Here is a 19,994-nt window from a genome sequence, read left to right on the forward strand (position 1 = left end):
GATCCTGGAGCCCCTGGATTGAGTCCCACATCTGACTCCCTGCATGGAGCCTGCTTCTCCCTCTGCCTGTGTCTCTCCCTCTCTGTGTGTGTCTCTCATGAATAAATAGATAAAATATTTTTTAAAAAGGTAGCCAAAGCAATTTTCAAGATTACAAGAAGGGAGTGTAATTATAGAGCTTCGGTAGATAAGAGGCTTATTGTGGGGAAGATAGACAAATGAATAAATGGAAAATAATAAAGAACACCCTTTCCCCCTCCCAACAAAAAACCCTCATGAATCTAGAATATTTTGGTGTATAATACAGACGGCGTTTTTTCTTTCCCCCTGCAAAAAGCTTTATTGTTTCCATTCAGTCCGGGGTGGTTAAAAAGCTGCCTGGCGGCAGCTGGACAAAACAAACAGAGGCCCTGGCACAGAGGGGGGCCCTCAAAGGCCGCTGGGCTCCAGAGGCTGCCAGGCATGCTTGAGGGTGAGCCTTTCGAAGAGATACTCGCCCAGCCCAACCGGGGGGCAGGCCAGCCTGCGGAGGTTAGTCAGGTGATCGCCCATCTCCTTGAGGAGTTTCACCTCCTGGCCTAGGAAGTGGCCCTCCAGGAAGTCACAGAGATGGGCGTCGGCCTGGGCAGAAGCCAGGGCATGCAGATCCAGAAGGGCCTCGTTCAGGTTCTTCTCCAGGACCACAGCAGTTTCCATGGCGTCCAGGGCTTTGCCCCACTTGTCGTGGGACGGCTTCTGCACGTCCTGGAACAGGAAGTTGCCGACGCGCTGGGTTTGCAACTTCAAGAGCCGCTGGGCGCCCTCGTGCTTCTCCCGGGCTAACTCGCGGAAGAAGTGGCCCAAGGCCTCCAGAGCCACCTCGCTGCAGTCGAAATAGAAGGCCAGGGAGAGGTAGGTGTTGGAGGCCCGCAGGTGCATGTTGGCCAGGCAGCTGATGGAGGACTCCACCTCGGCGGAATAATTCTGACGACCCCGACAGCTCGTAGTTGACGTGCAACGAGGGGCTATGCTCACAAAGCGGGGTTGGCTGCACCCCGTAGGACCCCCGGAGGCAGAGGGTGGCTGAGGAGGCGGTTCGGGGGGTTGAGGCTGTAAAACCGGCTGGAAGGTGGTCGGAGCCGGGAATAAGGGGTGGCCCTGGGTCTGCTCAGCCCAAGGTCGGCTGAAGCACGGAGCAGGCCCCGGGGCCCGCCGGGCGCTCTGCATGTGGGGCATTACAGTCACCGGAGACGAAGCTCAGAGTGAAGCATCCTGGATGGGCTCTGGGGAAAGCCGACAAGAAGCCGTCTTGTAAGGCTCTCCTCGGAAACGTTAAGCTGGTCCAAATGGAAAATATGGCTGCGCCCCTCGACGTTCGGTCCCCCCCGACCGCGGGCAGTTTCAGCCGCGACGGCGCTTCCGGACGCCAGGTGGCGCCTGGCGGGAGCGCGGGCGCCCGGCAATGACGCGTGCGCAGTGCTCCCCGGGTGCGTCGTAGGGCCTCCGCTCGCGCACGCGCACTCGGCTGCACGCCCGCCATCCCCCCGGTCGCGCTCTTGCGGTGGCTGCGGCGGCGGCCGAGCGGAGCCCGCGGTCCGAGATGTCCGAGCTGCCCGCCGACAGCAGCGTCCGGCAGACGGACGCGGCGAATGGCCCCCGCGACGTCGGGCAGGCGGAGGTAGGCGGCGGGAGGCGGGAGCCCGCGCCGGCGCGGCCTGCGGAGCCCGGGGAAGGGGCGGCGGCGGCGGCGGCGGCGGCGGCCAGGGAGGCCCGCGAGTTGGCGGGGCCGGCGGAGGAGGAGGGGCGCGCAGGCCAGGCCCCGGCCCCGGCCCGCCAACGGCCCCGGCCTGGCTGCGTTGCCGTACCTCCGCCTCCGCCACCCGCTCAGCGTCCTAGGGATTAACTACCAGCAGTTCCTCCGCCACTACCTGGAGCACTACCCGATCGCCCCGGGCAGGATCCAGGAGCTGGAGGAGCGCCGCAGGAGGTTTGTGGAAGCCTGCAGAGCCCGGGAAGCCGCGTTCGACGCCGAGTACCAGCGGAATCCCCAGAGGATGGATTTTGACATTTTGACGTTTACAATAGCTCTCACTGCATCCGAGGTTATCAATCCCCTGATAGAAGAACTTGGTTGCGATAAGTTCATCAGCAGGGAATAGCCAGGCGATGGAACTGCTTCCGGGGGAGCCCCTGCGTTCAGGACCTAACGCCAAATCCTGTCGCCGCACTTTAAAAAGTCATCGTATATGAGATAAAGCCTGGCCTGGCGGGGTGGCAGGGGACGAGTTTATCACGAAAAAGCACCAGGAAAGAGAGAAGGGGGGGAATTCAAAGCCCCGTGCCTCCTTCTCCCGCGTTGAGTTTGCGATTGATGACAGATTCTTTGCCCTGCGGCGTGGAGAGGCCTTTCCAGAATTGCTTCCCCGAAAGGCGAAGGATGGGTTTTAGGAAACCGAGACTGGATGAAGAAGTGTTGAGGATAGCAGAGCCCGGGATGATGGAAGGGATTATCAAATAATGATGGGAGGAGTGAGGAGTCCCAGCGGAGATGCCCGGGGAGACCCCGGAAGGCTACGGACAGAACTTGAAATTGGCGGAACGCGTGCTCTCCTGGTTCAGGTTCCACGGAAGGTTGTAGTCTAAATGGATTTTGTGTTTTCTGAGGCATTTCAAATGGCAGGCAGTGTCACTGTTGTACATATTCCCTGATAAATATGTATTCGAGAACATCTGAAGTTTGTGAATTTTCTTTCTTTTTTTATTTTTACTCAAGCTTCTTCTGGTAAATGTATTCACAAAGCCCCAAAATGTAAATCTATACTCCGAAAAGCCTTCCATCCCTGTCCCCTCCACCCAGTGGGTACCACAACCCACATCTGTAGTTGCCTCCTCTGTCTTAAAGTTTTCTTGTGTACACACGAGTGAATGCGAATTTGGGTGGGTTGTGTTTTTTTCATTTCTTCACAAAAGTTGGTGTATTTACTAAGTTATGCGTTGCTCTTTTCAGTAAGAATGTATTTTGAAGATCCTTCCAAATGGCTCCATTTTCCTCGTTCTTTTTTAGAGCTGCATTTTGTTTCATCCTGTGGCTGGTTATGTTGTAATTCTCTAGAAATGTACTGATGGGCATCTGGGTGGTTCCCCATCTTTTTCTTTTTCTTTAGATTTCTTTTCCTTTCTTTTGAAGATTTTATTTATTTGAGAGCACAGCGGGAAGGCAGGGCAGAGGGAGAAGGATAAGGAGACTGTCCACTGAGCAGGGAGCTGGATGTGGGACTTGATCCCAGAACCCTGAGATCATGAGCTGAGCTGAAGGCAGACACTTAACTGACTGAGCTACCCAGGTGCCCCAATAATATGTTGTTTTTTTTTTTTTTTTAAGATTTTATTTATTCATGAGAGACAGAGAAAGGTAGAGACACAGGCAGAGGGAGCAGCAGGCTCCATGCAGGGAGCCCGATGCGGGACTCAATCCGGGTCTCCAGAATCACACCCTGGGCGGAAGGCAGATGCTCAACTGCTGACTACCCCGGCGTCCCAATATCAGTTTTTTTTTTTTAAGAGAATTTTTTTTAAATTTTTATTTATTTATGATAGTCACACACAGAGAGAGAGAGAGAGAGGCAGAGACACAGGCAGAGGGAGAAGCAGGCTCCATGCACCAGGAGCCCGACGTGGGATTCAATCCCCGGTCTCCAGGATCACACCCTGGGCCAAAGGCAGGCGCCAAACCGCGGCGCCACCCAGGGATCCCCAATATCAGTTTTAATTTGCTTTTCTCCTATAAGTGAAGAATCTCTTCTGAGAATTCTGTATATTCCCTTTTCCATGAACTGTCTTTATATCTTTTATGCATTTCTCGCCTGAAGAATTTTGTCCTTTCTCTGTTGATTCCAGTGGCTATTTATGTCATAGCGATATGAGATAATGATAATTGTTTGTAATGCAAGATGGGTATTTTTTTCCCAGCTGGTCTTTTGCGTTTGGTTTTCCTGAAAGCCTTTTGGCATGGAGAGTTTTCCCTTTCTTTTTGTTTGCTGTTCTCTTTTAAACTGGTAAGGTTTTGAATCTCAAGGTTTTCTTGGGGGAGGGGGTGTGTGTAGTTTGTGTATATTTGAGTCTTTGAACCACTTGGAATCTATGCTGATGTACAGTAGGAGGTAAGAATTCAAAATTCCTTTTTTAGATGGCTACTGGCTGTCCTAATACCAGTTACTAACTAGTCCATATTTTCCCCACTAACTTTGTTTAAAGATGCTGCTTCATCGTATACTAAACAGTGCTTTCGATTTTTTGACTACGTACTTTCCAATCTGGAAGTGCTAAAACTCTTCGTTATACTTCTTTTTTCAGAGCTTTTGGCTGTTTCTGTTTATCTTACTGATCAGCCTCAAAGTCAACTTACCTTGTTTCAGGCAAAGTTGTTGTTTTGTTGTCGTTGTTGTTTTTGAGAGAGGGAGGGATGCCTCCAGCCCAGGGTGTGATCCTGGGATCCCAGGATCGAGTCCCACGTTGGGCTCCCTGCATGGAGCCTACTTTTCCCTCTGTGTCTTGGCCTCTCTCTCTCTCTCTCATGAATAAATAAATCTTTTTAAAAAAAGATTTTGTTTATTCATGAGGGACACAGACAGAACAGAGACATAGGCAGAGGGAGAAGCAGGCTCCCTGCGAGGAGCCCGATGTGGGACTCGATCCCAGGGCCCCGGGATCACGACCTAAGCCAAAGGCAGACACTCAACCACTGAGCCACCAGGCATCCCAGTATTTGTTACTTTTAGATATTAATGTTATCAATCATATAAATAATCTGGAAGCCTTCCTTTCCTATATTCTGGAACACTTTAAAATCCACCGGAATTATCTTGCTTTGGTAACATTCCTTTTGACCGAGCCCGTGCTTGTGGTGGAGAGGGTGAGGGTCCTGTCGCCACTTTCCCTCCTTTTCCCCGTGGTAAAAGCAGTAGTTGTACTTAGAAGACAGACGTGTCCTCACAGAGTCCGATTGCAGCGTTTTTTCCTGACTTGCTTGATCAGATGCCTTTCCCTGCGCTCTACGGTAACAGAAGGGAGTTGCTGGACTCGGAGGACGGCATGCAATAGATGAAAGTGCGTGGCACATAAAACTGCAAAGAATCTCCGTGAAGTGCCAGGTTTCACTTTCTCCGGTGTGGTGGGCATCTCAAGGTCAAAACTGTCTCCCTGGGTGTGGGAGGTCAGCCTGGAGTTTCTACCTATCAAGTGACCTAGTCTCAGAGTTCTCCCGGGATCTGGCCTGAGACAGACACTGCAGGTGTCTACCCCACAGAGAAGCTGAACTCTAGTTTAGAGAAAAAGAGGCTGTTGCCCAAACAGGAAGCATCGTGTGAACTCAGACTTCCATGGTTCCCAACTGCTCAGACATTTTGTCCCTTATTTTGTCCAGAAAAGAACACTGAGGCCTAGAAGCCTCCAGGTCCATCTGACTCCAGATCATGTGTTCTTCCCACCAAAGGTCATGGACCTGAAAGTGGGGCTAGCCTCTCAGCAGGGGAGCAGGACCAGGGGGAGGGGGGTGGCATCAGGGAGGGTGCATATAAACCGCATCACTTCGGGGGTCAGACTACTTGGGTTCATGCTCTGATTTTAACATTTATCTGTGACGCCCCAGGCTTAATACCCAATGCTCTGTTTGTCTCTTAAATTTCTCCCACTCCATTCCTTCTACACCTCTCTGAGTGATGAAATCTTAAAGAGGTTAAATATATACAGTTTCAGAATTTCAGCTGAGGGGAACACAAGAATCTAGACTTCCCAGACCAACGCACATCCTTAGAATGTGTCAATACATATTGTCATGCGGCCAAATTAAGTTTTCTTTTATGAAAACCTGAGTATAGGACATCCTAGCAAGAGTCCCAGACTCAGCTGCTTTAGAGAAATGATCACCTGCCATTGGGTGTCCAATAGAAATGGCTTTGGACCATCAGTTCCAAAGTGGATATAACTAGGATAGTGGGTAAGTCTCTGCTTTCTTCAAGGACTGAGAGACGCAGAAAAGGAAAGTAGGTAGTTCTCTGTGAGCTAATAAAAATGGCTAAGTGGTTTCTCTTTCCTCCTGTCCCCAAGACCTGCCCATACCTATCATTTTCTGCAAGGAAAGAAGAATACTTCTATTTCTCCGGAAATGGATGGGTGGCAGGACGCCAACGTGAGTAAACACCCAGGTGAGAAGCATTTCCACCTCAAAGTAGAAACAGCCTTTCTGGTATAATGACACTTGGTCTCTGTCCCTGGTTGCGGCACAGAGCTCCCAAAACCTGGGATTCCCTGAATGATGAGGATGATGTAAGCATCTTTTGTTCCTTCTTAAGATTTCATTTATTTATTCATGAGAGACACAGAGAGAGAGGCAGAAACCCAAGCAGAGGGAGAAGCAGGGGCCCTGCAGAGAGCCCAGTGCGGGACTCGATCCCCAGACCCGGGATCACGCCCTGAACTGAAGGTAGATGCTGAACCCCTGAGCCACCCAGGCATCCCGAGCATTTTTTGTTCTAACGAGGTGACTCGGTGGCCCCATAGCTAGCTTCCAGATAAGAACTGGCTGCCAGGAAGACCAGGCCTTGATGAGAAGCTTCCAGCCCTACCCCCAACCTCTGGGGAAGAGAGACAGGGTGGAGATTGAGTTACCCACAGCCGGTCACATCTACATAAGGAAACCTCCATAAAAACCCTGAATCCAGAGTTTGGAGAGATTCCAAGTGGGTGGACACCATGAGATGTGGGGAGCATGGGGCACCCAGAGAGGATGCAGAAGCTCCGTGCCCCTCCCAGCACACCATGCCCTACGTCTCTCCCCTGTGGCTGTTCCTGAGTTGTGTCTTCTATAATAAACCAGTAATAGTAAGTAAAGTGCTTTCCTGAGTTCTGTGAATCATTCTGGTGAACTAGCAAACTCGAGGAGGGGCTAGAAGAACCCCTGAACTTAGAGCTCATTGGTGAGAAGTACCGATGACAACCTGGGGGTCCTGAGTGGCATCTGACATGGGGCAGACTTGTGAGGCTCAGCCCTTAACTTGTGGGATCTGACGCGAATTCCAGGAGATAGTGTCAGCACTGAGTTGAATGGTAGGACACCCAGCTGGTGTCGAGAGAGTGGGTTCCTGGTTTAGATAAAACCCACACATTTGGTGTCAGGCCTGTTTGGGGTAATCTCCAGTTTGATTAACTCAAAATTGGCGCAAAATCCTTTTTGTCATTTAATATGACACAGTCATGGGAGTGCTAGCCCATCACACTCCCATATCCCACACTAAAGGGAAAGGGGAGGGATTATATGAAGGTGTAGGTCATTGGGGGTCACCTTAGAATTCTGCCTACCATTAAAAGTAAATATTTTAGGGGGTCCCTGGGTGGCTCGGCAGTTTAGCACCTGCCTTTGGCTCAGGGCGTGATCCTGGGGTCCTGGATCAGGTCCCGCATCGGGCTCCCTGCATAGAGCCTGCTTCTCTCTCTGCCTGTGTCTCTGCCTCTGTGTGTGTGTGTGTGTCTCATGAATAAACAAAATATTTTTTAAAAAGTAAATATTTTATTAAAGTACTTACTACCTTGCTATGAAATCTTACATTTATCTTATGACATAGTAAAAAAACAAAAAGCCTACAGTTGAACCTTCTGGCTCACCCATTGCTCTAACTCGTGCATCACATCCTCCCAATCCTGGGGCATTTGTTATGATTCAGGTTTGACAGTGTGTGACAGAGACCCAAAATAACAGCATCTTAAACAAGAAAGCTTACTTTTCCCTCCTGTAACGGTCCATTTCTGGCAACTCCACCAAAGGATCCCAGGCCCCTTCCCTATTGTTGCTCCATCCTCCCAACTCCACCCCCATGGAATGTTCCCTGTCTCATACCAAGATGGCGCACCATCAAATTCCACATTCAATACAGAAGGTTGGATGGCACCCCTTCTCTTGGGAGCACAACCCCAAAACTGCACATATCACTTCTGATCACTTCCTATCATCCAAACTTGGTCCTGTGGCCACGCCTAGTGGCAAAGGAGGCTGGGAACTGTAGTCTTCCTCTGGGGGCTATCTGGGAGTAAGGGAGGAGAGATACGGAGGGACACCTAGTGGTCTCTGCCACAACTGGGATGGCCAACTCTTTGTCTTCATTTTGTGGCTGGAGACACCAAGCTTGGAGGGCTGATGTCACCAGAAAGGGATGGATAAATCAAGGGGGGGGGGGGCATCCTCTGTACCGTAGCCCAAGACCAGGGCTTTTACCAGCTGAGAAAAGCTAACATCTTGGGGCACCTGGGTGGCTCAGCGGTTGCGCCTGCCTCCGGCCTAGGGCTTGATCCTGGGCTCCTGGGATCGAGTCCCGCATCGGGTTCCCTGCGTGGAGCCTGCTTCTCCCTCTGCCTGTGTCTCTGCCTCTCTCTGTGTGTTCTCATAAATAAATAAAATCGTAAGAAAGCTAGTATCTCATCTCTGGTGCAGGGAAAGGCAGACAAATGAAGGTGGGGAAATAGATTGGACAAACAAGGGCCATGAAGGTGTCTCTCTCATGGTTGTCACTTCCTGTCTGCGTGTGGGGTTGTGGACGGCATGAGAATGTTCTGCATTTACTGAAGCACCAGTCCTGGGCTCCGCAGACACACGGCCCCCGGATTCTCTGCTTACAGGAGCTGGGCAGGACTTCTGTTCTTTCAAGCAGATAAATACACCCTAAGAGATTTAACCTTCACATGGCTCCTATGCATCTTCCGAGATTTTCACATATTTAACTTGTTGACTCTTTTCAACAGCCCTAGGAGCTAAGTGCTATTATGTTCCCCATTTTACAGATGGAGCCACTGAGGCACAGGGAGAGCCATGGAGAGCCATGCCAGAGCCAGGAAGTGGCAAAGCCAGGATTCAAATCCAGGCAGGGATTTGGCTCCAGGGTCTGTGCTTTTAACTGGTCGGTTTTAGGGTTTTCCGGTCTGCCCATGAGCTGCACCTGCTAATTGCTGCCGGGAACAGAGTCCAGACTCGGGAGAGGTGCAGAGCTTCACTGTGGAAGTCTGGGCGGGCGGCGTGTCCGACCTCCCTCCAGCCACCGCCACGGCGGCCACTGTGCTGGGGCAGATCCTGTTCCATCCTGTTCCATCCTGTTCATTGGAGCCAAACCCCATGCTGAGCCCAACTGTGAGGTCTCCCCTTCTCCCCTCCACCCGCCCACCATTCCCTCCCCGGGAGGAGGACAGACCCGCCCAGGCGGCAGGGGAGTTTGAAGTGTTTGAAGAAGGTGATCTGACATGGAGAGTGGGTGGTGCTGGGATGGGGGGGGGGTTGGAGGGAGACAAATATGTTCTTTCCCCTCTGTGCCCAGAAAGGTGATGTCTTGGGGGATGAGGCCAGGCTGCAGGAAATTGTGAGCATTATCAATGAGGAGATTGGCAGAAGGAGCAGGAGCCGGCAACCTGGAGGGGAGGCCAGGGAGGTGAGGTTGAGGGGGTGCAGAGGGGCAGGGGGCAGGGCACCGTCCTGGCATCACAGCAGAAGACTGGGGGCGGGGGGGAGGGCTTCCTTGTTCAACCTTCTTCCGTCTACAATACACACATAATGGGTAGAGGTGCAACAATGAAACAGTGTGTGTGAGCCCCAAAGCCCCAGATGGAGGGCCCCAAAGCCAACACTTCTTTTCATGGCAGAAAAGAAATATAGGGGACACCTGGGTGGCTCAGGGGTTGGGCATCTGCCTTTGGCTCAGGTCGTGATCCCGGAGTCCTGGGATCGAGTCCCACATCCGGCTCTGCCCTGCAGGCAGCCTGCTTCTCCCTCTGCCTCTGCCTCTCTCTCCCTCTCTCTCTTTTCTCTGTCACTCATGAATAAATCAATAAAATCTTTAAAAAATAAAAAAAGAAATCCAGAAAGACTGGGTCTCTGATGGCATCGCTGGACAGCCAGCCAGCTCCAGCCCCTCTTACCAGTTCATAAGGAAAACAATTGATTTGTCCTATTGGGTGAGCCACTGGTGGTCTGGCTTGCTGTCACTTGCAGAGAGGAGCACCCCAACTGAAACCTACTTATTCTGTGCCAGGCCTTGGGAATTCCACGATTAAATAGTGGTGTGGGGATCCCTGGGTGGCGCAGCGGTTTGGCGCCTGCCTTTGGCCCAGGGCGCGATCCTGGAGACCCAGGATCGAATCCCACGTCGGGCTCCCGGTGCATGGAGCCTGCTTCTCCCTCTGCCTGTGTCTCTGCCTCTCTCTCTCTCTCTCTGTGTGTGTGACTATCATGAATAAATAAAAAAAAAAAATAGTGGTGTGATGCCCACTTTACAGAGGAGGAAACTAAGGCTCCCAGAGGTGGTGTCCCTTATTGGAGGTCACAGTAATTAGGCAGCAAAGGTCTGACTCCCACACCTTGCAGTGACCTCTTGGCACGTGCCCAGTGACCCCACGGCGCTTATGTCCCCACTTATTTATGTCCCATAAATCCACAAGTGGCCCTCCATCCTCCCCGTCCTGGTCGCCGAGACGCCTCCCAACATTAGGGTTCGAGAATGCGGGCTCCAGGGTGTAAAGAAGTTTGGGACGTCGAGGGTTTGACACCTGCCACAACCCCCATTTCTGTCCCACCCCCTAAAAGAATACCACTAAGACTGGAAATTTTCCAAATGTATCCCAAGCCAGGGATGGGAAATGGAGAAGCTGCCAAGGGAGAAACGGACCTGAGAGCACGAGGAGTTGAGGCCAGATGACAGGGTGCAAACCTGGGGAGCAACAGGGCAAGGCTTCTCTTCACAGCTGCCCCTGCTCCCCGCCACCACCACCCAGTCCAGGCCGCTGGCGATGCTGGGAGCCCAGGAGCAGGCGACGGCCACACACCTGGGGGGACGGGGTGCCAACACTAGACGCGGGCAGCCCAGGATGCAGGGGGGCAGACTGTATGTATTTCCCTGTCCCCCTCCACGACCCGCCCCAGCCCCAGCCCCCATCAGAGAAGGACCTGACTTGGCAACATTTCAGCCCTTCTCGGCATCCCGCTGAGGCTCCTGAAATGGAGAAAGAGAAATTTTTCTGAGATACAATAAATAGTGGTTATTTAAAATAACGACACCATCAAAAACAGCCTTTATGTTGGGGTTTCCTATGCGTCAGGCACCGTCCTAACACTCCCCCCTTGAGTCTCCTTGCCATTTCTCAATACACAGGACACAGTCCTACCACAGGCCCTTTGTACTTGCTGCTCCCTCTGCCTGGAATACTTTCCGCCAGATAGCCGCACGGTCCCACCCCTTACTTCTTTCAAGTGTTTAAAAGATTTTTTTTTTCTGTTATTGAGTGAGAGAGAGCACGAGTGGGGGAAGGGAGGGGCCGAGGGAGAAGCAGACTCCCTGCTGAGGGGGGAGCCCATATGGGGCTGGATCCTAGGACCCCGGTATCACAACCTGAGCCAAAGGCAGACGCTCAACCCGCTGAGCCACCCAGGCACCCCCTCAAGTGTTTAAATACCCTCTTCCCCAAAAGGTCTTCCCTGACCACCCAATCTCGGATTGCAAAGAACTCCCAGCACCCGCCCGCTCCTTTCTTGCTTTCTTCTCTTCTCACTCCTTATTTTTATCTTCCGTCTGCCTGGCGTCTTGTTGGTTGTCCGTCCCCACCACTAGACTACCAGCTTCACTAGGGCCGAGGTCCTATCGTCCCCACCACCTAGAACACACACAGTAGGTTCTCAGCAAGTGTTTGTCGGGTAGAATGAAATCCAAGGAGGTAAAGGCCCCCGTAGTTTCTGCTTTACAGAGGAGGTCCCCGAGGCAGAGAGAGGTGACAGCCTTAAGTCACACAGCCAATAAATAGCAGAGCTGGGACTGAAGCCACACGGCACTGATTTAGCCATTATCCACCCTCCGGATTTGCCATGTCCATCAGGTGTACTATGTTCCCTTGGGCCTCAGTGATTGGTTCAGGGATGAACATGTGACCTAATCCAGGCCAGTGGGAACGAAGTTTTTTTTATGATTTTTTTTTTTCTTTCTTTCTTTGTTTTCCAATGGGAACTTTCTTCAGGATTTATGCCACCAGGAGGAGGAGCCAGTCTGAGAATAAAGTTGGCCCAGGGGAAAAAACAGAACACAGAGTAAGGGAGGATCAGATTCCCAATGACTATGTTTTGGTGCCTGGATCAAGTTATGCCTGAAGCTGCAGGAAGCCTCTAGATTTTTATTCTCATGAGCCGATTTTTTTCTCTTAAGCCAATTTGAACTGGTTTCTCTGCTTCAGTAAAAACAGTCACGACTTATTCCAATAACAACAGTCATCACTTACTGAAGAAGGGTTTTGACAGGTCTTTAATTCACAACATCTAATATCATTTGCTTCAGCCTTGTGTGGCTGGTGGATCCAGGGTTTGAACCTAAGTCGCTGTGCCCCTGGAAGCTGCATGCACAACCACTATAGTATTCTGCTTATTGGCAGATGTGAGACACAGGCCTCTCCTCTGCCTGCCCTGCCCCCACCCCAGCATGGCTGCTTGAACAAAGACCTAGTCAGAGCCTGGCACATAATAGGGGTCCAAACCCTGTTTGTAATTTAAAAAAAGGAGGGGGGGGCAGCCCAGGTGACTCAGCAGTTTAGAGCCGCCTTCGGCCCAGGGCCTGATCCTGGAGTCCTGGGATGGAGTCCCACGTTGTCGGGCTCCCTGCATGGAGCCTGCTTCTCCCTCTGCCTGTGTCTCTGCCTCTCTCTCTCTGTGAGTCTCATGAATAAATAAAATCTTAAAACAACAACAACAACTAACATACAATGTGGACATTGTCTGGATCCTGATTCTCAAACCACCTCTAAAAAGATATTTTTTTAATTTTTTTTAAGATTATTTATTTATTTATTCAGAGAGAGAGAGAGGCAGAGACACAGGCAGAGGGAGAAGCAGGTTCCATGCAGGGAGCCCGACGAGGGACTCAATCCTGGGTCTCCAGGATCACACCCCCGGCTGCAGGCAGCGCTAAACTGCTGCGCCACTGGGGCTGCCCTAAAAAGATATTTTTGAGACACTTGAGTAGTATTAGATGACATTAAAATTTTTTTAATTTGTTTAAATTTTGAGGGGCTGGCTCACTTGATATAGAATGCAACTCTTGGTCTCAGTGTCATGAGTGCAGGCCCCATGTTGGGCAGGAAACCTACCTAAAAATAAATAAAATAGGGCAGCCCGGGTGTCTTAGCAGTTCAGCGCTGCCTTGGGCCCAGGGTGTGATCCTGGGGACCCAGGATCGAGTCCCGCGTCGGGCTCCCTGCATGGAACCTGCTTCTCCCTCCCGTGTCTCTGCCTCTCTCTCTCTCTTTGTGTCTCTAATGAATGAATGAATCAATCAATCAATCAATAAATAAATAAATAATAAATATAGGGCACCTGGGGGTATCAGTTGGTTAAGCATCTACCCTTGGCTCAGGTCATGATTCCAGGGTGCTGGGATCGAGCCCTACACCAGGCTCCCTGCTTGGCAGGAGCCTGCTTCTCCCTCTCCCTCTGCCTAATGTCCCTGATTGTGTTCTCTCTCTCTATCAAATAACTAACTAAAATCTTTTAAATTAATTTTGACTAATTAATTGATTTAACTTTAATAAAGAAATTAATTTAATTTTTTAAAATAAATTTTTATTTATTTATGATAGTCACACACAGAGAGAGAGAAAGAGGCAGAGACACAGGCAGAGGGAGAAGCAGGCTCCATGCACCGGGAGCCCGACGTGGGAGTCGATCCAGGGTCTCCAGGATCACGCCCCGGGCCAAAGGCAGGCGCCAAACCGCAGAGCCACCCAGGGATCCCAGAAATTAATTTAATTAATTAAAGTTTCTATTGGGTGTGAGAATGGCTTTGTACTTCTGTTTTATTTCATTTTTTTATTTATTCATGAGAGACACAGGCAGAGGGAGAAGCAGGCTCCATGGAGGGAGCCCGACACAGGACTCGATCCCATGTCTCCAGGAGCATGTCCCGGCAAAGGCAGTGCTGAACCGCTGAGCCACCAGGGCTGCCCCTGTACTTCTGTTTTAAAAACTTATTCATTAGGGATCCCTGGGTGGCTCAGCGGTTGAGCATCTGCCTTCAGCTTAGGGTGTGATCCTGGGGTCCCAGGATCGAGTCCCACATCAGGCTCCCTGCATGGAGCCTGCTTCTCCCTCTGCCTGTGTCTCTCGTGAATAAATAAATAAAATATTTTTTAAAAACTTACTAGAGATACATACCGAAGTATTTACAGGTGGAATAACGTGAGGTTGGAATATATCTTCATACTACCATCACACACACACACACACACACACACACACACACACACACACAAAAGCAGGGAGGAAAACACTGGAGAGTGTAGGTTGATAATAGACCTGGTTGGTGAGTACGTGGAACTCATTATACTCATCTCTGAACTAGTGTATATGTCTAAAATTTTCCAACAAATATGTTTAAAACCATTATCACCTCCATTTATGTAAGAAGTCTAGAAAATGAGAAGTCTAGAAAATGAGAAGTCTAGAAATGAGCCTGGGTGGCTCAGTCAGTTAAGTGTCTTGCTCAGCTCAAGTCATGATTTCAGGTCCTGGGGTCAGGGCCCCATGTCTGGCTACCTGCGCAGCGGGGAGCTGGCTTGTCCCTCTCCCTCTGCTCCTCCCCCTGCTTGTTCTCTCCCTCTCTCTTAAATAAATAAAATGTTTTTTAAAAAAAAATCAAAAAATCCAGAAAATGTAGGGGTATCTGGGGTGCCTGGTGGTTTCACAGGTACATTCATATGTTAAAACTCATCAACATACTATCTCTTACACATCACTTATACCCCAAAAAGGTGAAAACTTTTTATAAAAATAGATATACAACAGATAAAGTATTAAATGAGTAATGGCAAAAAATAAATAAATAAATAAATAAATAAATAAATAAATAAATAAATAAATGAGTAATGGCTTGAAAATATGTATATAGGGATCCCTGGGTGGCGCAGCGGTTTAGTGCCTGCCTTTGGCCCAGGGCGCGATCCTGGAGACCCGGGATCGAATCCCACATCGGGTTCCCGGTGCATGGAGCCTGCTTCTCCCTCGGCCTGTGTCTCTGCCTCTCTCTCTCTCTCTCTCTGTGACTATCATAAATAAATAAAAAAAAAATTGAAAAAAAATATTAAAAAAAAGAAAATGTGTATATAGTAAATGGGTTTTTTGTTTATTTTAAAAGATTTTATTTATTTATTTGAGAGAGAGAGAAAGCACACAGAGAGAGGAAGACTCAGACTCCCCACTGAGCAGAGAGCCTGATGGGGGGCTCGATCCCAGGACTCTGGGATCATGACCTGGGCGGAGGAAGACAGATGCTCAACTGACTGAGCCACCCAGGGACCCCTATAGTAAGTGGTTTCTAAAATCCAGTATCTGGGGGGGGAAAATCCACTATCTGGGGCCCCTGGCTGGCTCAGTCAGAAGAGCATGTGACCCTTGACCTCAGGGTTGTGAGTTGGAGCTCACGTTGGGTGTAGGGATTATGTACATAAATTTTAAAAATTAATAAACATTTAAAAATAAAAATCCAGGTCAGCCCGGGTGGCTTAGCAGTTTAGCGCCGCCTTCAGCCCAGGGCCTGATCTTGGAGACCTGGGATTGAGTCCCACGTTGGGCTCCCTGCATGGCGCCTGCTTCTCCCTCTGCCTCTCTTTCTCTCTCATGAGTAAATAGATAAAAATCCAAAAAAAAATTTTTAAATAAAAACCCAAAAGAAATTACTGTGCATATGCTTTAATACCTTAAAACAACATTAGCAACGGAACTTTCTGAGTCCTATATCTGCACTGTCCAATCCAGTAGCCACATGTGGCCAGTGTGACTAATAACTGAGTTTTTACTGTATTCCATTTTAATTAACTGTAAATTGCAGACCTCCGGGCTGCTATGGATAGTACAGCTTTACAATTAAAAGCAAGCAAGCAAGCAAGCAAGAAGAAAGAAAGAAAGAAAGAAAGAAAGAAAGAAAGAAAGAAAGAGAAAGAAAGAAAGAAAGAAAGAAAGAAAGAAAGAAAGAAAGAAGAAAGAAAGAAAGAAAGAAAGAAAAAAGTCTAGAGCTCTTTTGGAAAAAAAGTTAGCTGACATCCACTGACCCACGTAAATTTATTACATTATGAGGCATCTTGTGGAAGCATCTCAACAAACCCATTTTACAGAAGACACAACTTCAGAAAAGGGTATAGATGACTTGCCCTGATCTGAACTGGGAGGATGGGCTGAGCCAGGACTGGGACTAGGGTGCCCTTGACTCCAAGCCAGTGCCCTGCCTCGTGCCCTCCCCGCCACCCCCTCTGCTCCCCCCACCTCACCTCCCTCACCTCTCCTCCAGCTTGCCATTTGCCTGCTACCTTTTCCTGACCTCCTCCTCGATAACATTCATAATCTTCTGCAGCCTGGCCTCATCCACAAAACCATCACCTTTCTGGGCACGGAGGGAAAAGAGCACGGACATGTTTGTCTCCCCCACCCACCTAGCCACCCACCCTCACCCTCACCCTCACCCCCACCCCCAGGGATGCCAGCAAGGCCCTCCTTCCCTGTCTGGAACCCTTGCTCAGAATCACCTTCTTTGAATGGACCAGTTTTCCATCCACAAACACTTCAAACTCCCCTGTAGCCTGGGCAGCTCTCTCCTCCTCCTGGGGAGGGAATATTGGGGGTTGAAGGGCAGTGAGAGCTCCCCCCAAGCCCCTGGGTTCTCGGACCCCTGACCATCCCCCTCCTCCGGGCCACGGGCACACTCACAAAGAGTAGACAGTTTGGAAATTGCTGTTCCAGACTTTTTTTCAGTAGAATGTACTGCAGAGAGGAAACGAGATCATGGAGTCATGGGATCCCAGGATCATGGGGTCCCAGGTCTTGGGGAGAGGGGGAAACAGTACCTCCTTCCAGATTCATGTCGTATACTCCCACCCCCACCCCCTCCAAAGTCAAAAACTACTTACCCGAAGGCCATAGCTTCAGAGGCCGCTGGAGGCCGAGGGTAAGAGCAGGGAGGGCGGAGAGAGATGGAGGGAAGACACTGCATCAGGATCTCCTCAAGCCCGGAGGGAACACACGAGTCCAATCCCGTCCCTCCCCTGCTTGGAACCCTCTCGTCGTGCCAGCTCAAGCAGGGAAAACGCCAGTCCTCTGCATGGTCCATGAGCCCCCACGGGATCCACCCCATCTCCGCCACTCTCCCCAGGCCCACCGAGCTCCAGCCACAGGGACCTCGGAGCTCCTCCTCCAATACTCCAGGCAGGCCTGCCTCAGGGCCTTTGCACTGCCTGCTCCCGCTGCAGAATGCTCTTTCCCGGGTATCTACATGGCTCCTTCTCGCCCCTCCTTCAAATCTTTGCTCATACATCACCTTCTCAGGGAGGCCTTCCTGACCACCCCAGTTACAATTGTGACCCTCCCCATGCCTTCTGCCATTAGCACTGATCGCCTTCTAAGATGCCAGATAGTTACTGGGTGTCATATTTATTGTTCATTCCCGTCCCCTACACACCAGAATGTGAGTGCCACAAGGACAAAGATTGTCTGTCTTACTCACTGCTATGTCCCTGGTGCCGAGGACAGGGCCTGGCACAAGGTAGGTGCATAATAAATGAATGAATTAGTGAATTCATGAATCCATGGAGTCAGGGATAGAGCTAGGAAGGAGAAGGCAGAGAAAGGGGGCGGGGGGAGATGAGGAAACATGGGGAGAAGGAGAAAGAGACACACACAACATGGAACACTGAGTTGGGGAGAGAGAGCTGGAGAGATGGCCTGGGCAGACAGAAGCAGGGGTGGGGGTAGGGGGGTGCGGGAGGAGTGAGGTTGGGAGAGAGGAGGGGAGAGGAGGGGACGTTTTACGCAGGAGAGAGGCACGGGGATTGCAGGGAAAAACAAGCCCCCCCCCCCCCCCCCCTGCTGTTACTGTCAGCGCTGGGATCAGCAGTGAGAACAGAAGCCACCTTCCCTCGACCTCTGCGCTCGGGCTCCCCTCCCCCTGGCTACTCGGCCCCTCCCGCCGCCCCAGCTCTTTCTTCACCCAGAGGCTTCCTTCTCACCGCGCGGAGAGGCCCTCCCCAGGGGCCAGCCTGAAATCACCCCGCCCGCGTCCTCCGGGGCGCAGCTCTGCGTCTGCAATGCGCCCCCCAGCGTGGGCTGCGGGGAAGGCGGGCGGCTCCGCTCCGCGCTCGGCCCCGCACAGGCCTGGCCCAGGGCGGCCGCGCGCTCCGGGAGGGAAAAGGGAATGAGCGTGAATGAGCGCGGCTCAGAGCAGGGATGCGAAGCCACAGATCTCTGGCCCCGCTTCCAACCTGGGACCGGCGACTCCCTCGCCTCCCCCTCCCAGAAGCCCCCGCGCCGCGCCGCTCCCCCAGGAGGCAGGGGCGGACGCGGGCGGCCCTCACCAGTAGATCACTCGGACCGCGATCTTGTCCACCGAGCAGCTCTCGCCGACGGGGGCGAAGGTGTTGGTGGACGTGGCTAAGGCGGTGGCCGCGAAGGGGTCGGTCCCCGGGATGGGCACCCGAACGGATTCCGAGGTGGAATCGGTCAACTTGGTGGCCGAGGAGTCTGCCCTCGAGGTGGACCCAAGGGTGGGCCCCAGGAAATCAGTGGCCGGTGGAGTGAGGTCAGGAAGGGGCTCTTGGGTGGACCCGAACCCATTTGTGACCGATGGGAGGGGCTTCACGCTCGGCGTGGGCGAAAGATCCTGGTGGGGCGAGGCCGTCGTGGGCTCCGAGGCAGGTTCTGGGGGCGGTTCCAGGGGCAGGGCCGAGCTCCCGAAGGATTCCGAGGCAGGGGCCGCGGCCGCGGCCTCGACCTCCCCCGGGGATGAAATTGGGGTTGGGGTCCGGGCCGGAGTCGGGGTCCAGATCTGAGTAGGCGTCCGGGCCGGAATGGGGGCCCGGACCTGGGTCGGCATCTGCAGGGGAGTCGGGGTCCGGATCCGGGTTGGAGTTCGGACGGCAGTCCGGATTGCGAGCGGGGTCGGGGTCGGGACGGGAGTCGGGGTCCGGGCGGAGGTCGGAAGGGGGGCCGGGGGCCGGGCCAGGGTCGGGACGGGAGTCGGGGTTCGGGGCGGGGTCGGAAGGGGGGCCGGGGGCCGGGCCAGGGTCGGGACGGGAGTCGGGGTCCGGGCGGAGGTCGGAAGGGGGGCCGGGGGCCGGGCCAGGGTCGGGCCAGAAGTTGGGGTTCGGGGCGGGGTCGGCATCTGGATGGGATTCGGAGTCTGGACGGGAGTTGGGGTCCGGGCGTAGGTCTGAATGGGAGTCGGGGTCCGGGGCTGGGTTGGGACAGGAACTGGGGCTCGGGGTGGGGTCAGCATCTGGACCGGATTCGGGGTCCACGCCGAGGCCGGGGTCTGGACGGGAGTCAGGGTCCGGGCCAAAGTCGGGATGGGAGTCGGGCCTCCAGCCGGGGTCGGCGTCTGGACCGGATTCGGGATTCGGGCCGAGGTTGAGGTCTGGACGGGAGTCGGAGTCCGAGCCAGAGTTGGCATGGGAGTCGGAGTTTGGGCCGGGCTGGTCATCTGGACGGGATTCGGGGTCCTGGCCGGAGCTGGGGTCTGGACGGAAGTCGGAGCCCGGGAGGAGGTCGGAATCAGGACAGGATTCAGGGTCCGGACCGAGGTCGGAATCTGGGCGGGATGTGGGGTCCGGGCAGGAGTGGAGGAGGCCCGGGCAGGCGTTGGGGTCCGGACAGGGATCGAGGTCCTGACGGGGGTCGAAGCCCGGACCCAGGCCAAGACCCGGGCCGAGGTGCGGGGTGGGGCCCTCGCCTGGTTGTTCATGGGGGGCAGGGGCCCCGGGGTAACGGGGGTTGGGATCCCCGCCGGGTCCTCCTTCCTCCGGCAGGGAGAGCCTCACTCACACCAGGGTTCTAAAATGGAAGGTGACCACAAGGGGGCACTGTGACATCGTGTTCCACCCGGTGCTCAGGTTCCATTGCTCTGGGCCGGGGAGGCGGTGGGAGGGACCTCTAGGTCTCACCCAAAAATTCCCATCCCTAAAACCCC

The 19,994-nt window shown here is 52.6% G+C and overlaps 3 protein-coding genes across 7 annotated transcripts; 1 reads left to right on the plus strand and 2 right to left on the minus strand.

Moving 5' to 3' along the window:
- Nucleotides 1–313: 313 nt before the first annotated feature.
- Nucleotides 314–1,415, minus strand: LOC112645476 (ferritin light chain-like). Its single transcript, XM_035703038.2, has one exon. It carries the CDS (start codon nt 1,213–1,215, stop codon nt 430–432), a length of 786 nt encoding a protein of 261 aa, XP_035558931.1. The 5' UTR covers nt 1,216–1,415; the 3' UTR covers nt 314–429.
- Nucleotides 1,416–1,484: 69 nt separating this feature from the next.
- Nucleotides 1,485–2,708, plus strand: LOC112643714 (EP300-interacting inhibitor of differentiation 2-like). Its single transcript, XM_025421859.3, is given in 2 exon segments — nt 1,485–1,792; nt 1,794–2,708. Coding segments are annotated over 2 exon segments (558 nt in total). The 5' UTR covers nt 1,485–1,579; the 3' UTR covers nt 2,139–2,708.
- Nucleotides 2,709–7,721: 5,013 nt separating this feature from the next.
- SELENOV (selenoprotein V) lies at nt 7,722–19,860 on the minus strand. Of its 5 annotated transcripts, XM_025425020.3 has the most exons (8): nt 18,385–19,860; nt 16,945–16,969; nt 16,745–16,798; nt 16,564–16,638; nt 16,348–16,421; nt 10,958–11,003; nt 10,680–10,721; nt 7,722–9,114 (listed from the first exon to the last, which is right to left on the minus strand). In XM_025425020.3, the coding sequence occupies exons 1-8, from the start codon at nt 19,767–19,769 to the stop codon at nt 8,932–8,934; spliced, it is 1,884 nt and encodes a 627-aa protein (XP_025280805.1). In that variant the 5' UTR covers nt 19,770–19,860; the 3' UTR covers nt 7,722–8,931. The 5 variants fall into 5 exon arrangements, 3 of the variants coding, with proteins under 3 accessions (XP_025280805.1, XP_025280806.1, XP_025280807.1); XR_007402832.1 differs by lacking the exon at nt 7,722–9,114 and having other exon boundaries at nt 10,614–10,721; nt 16,309–16,421; nt 18,385–19,859; XR_003127097.3 differs by lacking the exon at nt 7,722–9,114 and having other exon boundaries at nt 10,614–10,721; nt 16,318–16,421; nt 18,385–19,858.
- Nucleotides 19,861–19,994: the final 134 nt, after the last annotated feature.

This window comes from Canis lupus, chromosome 1, assembly GCF_003254725.2.
Source record: "Canis lupus dingo isolate Sandy chromosome 1, ASM325472v2, whole genome shotgun sequence".
NCBI classification, from domain to species: Eukaryota; Metazoa; Chordata; class Mammalia; order Carnivora; family Canidae; genus Canis; species Canis lupus.

Coding starts and splice junctions, on each gene's coding strand:
- LOC112645476 (XM_035703038.2), bottom strand. CDS start 1,215: ATGCCCCACATGCAGAGCGCCCGGCGGGCCCCGGGGCCTGCTCCGTGC.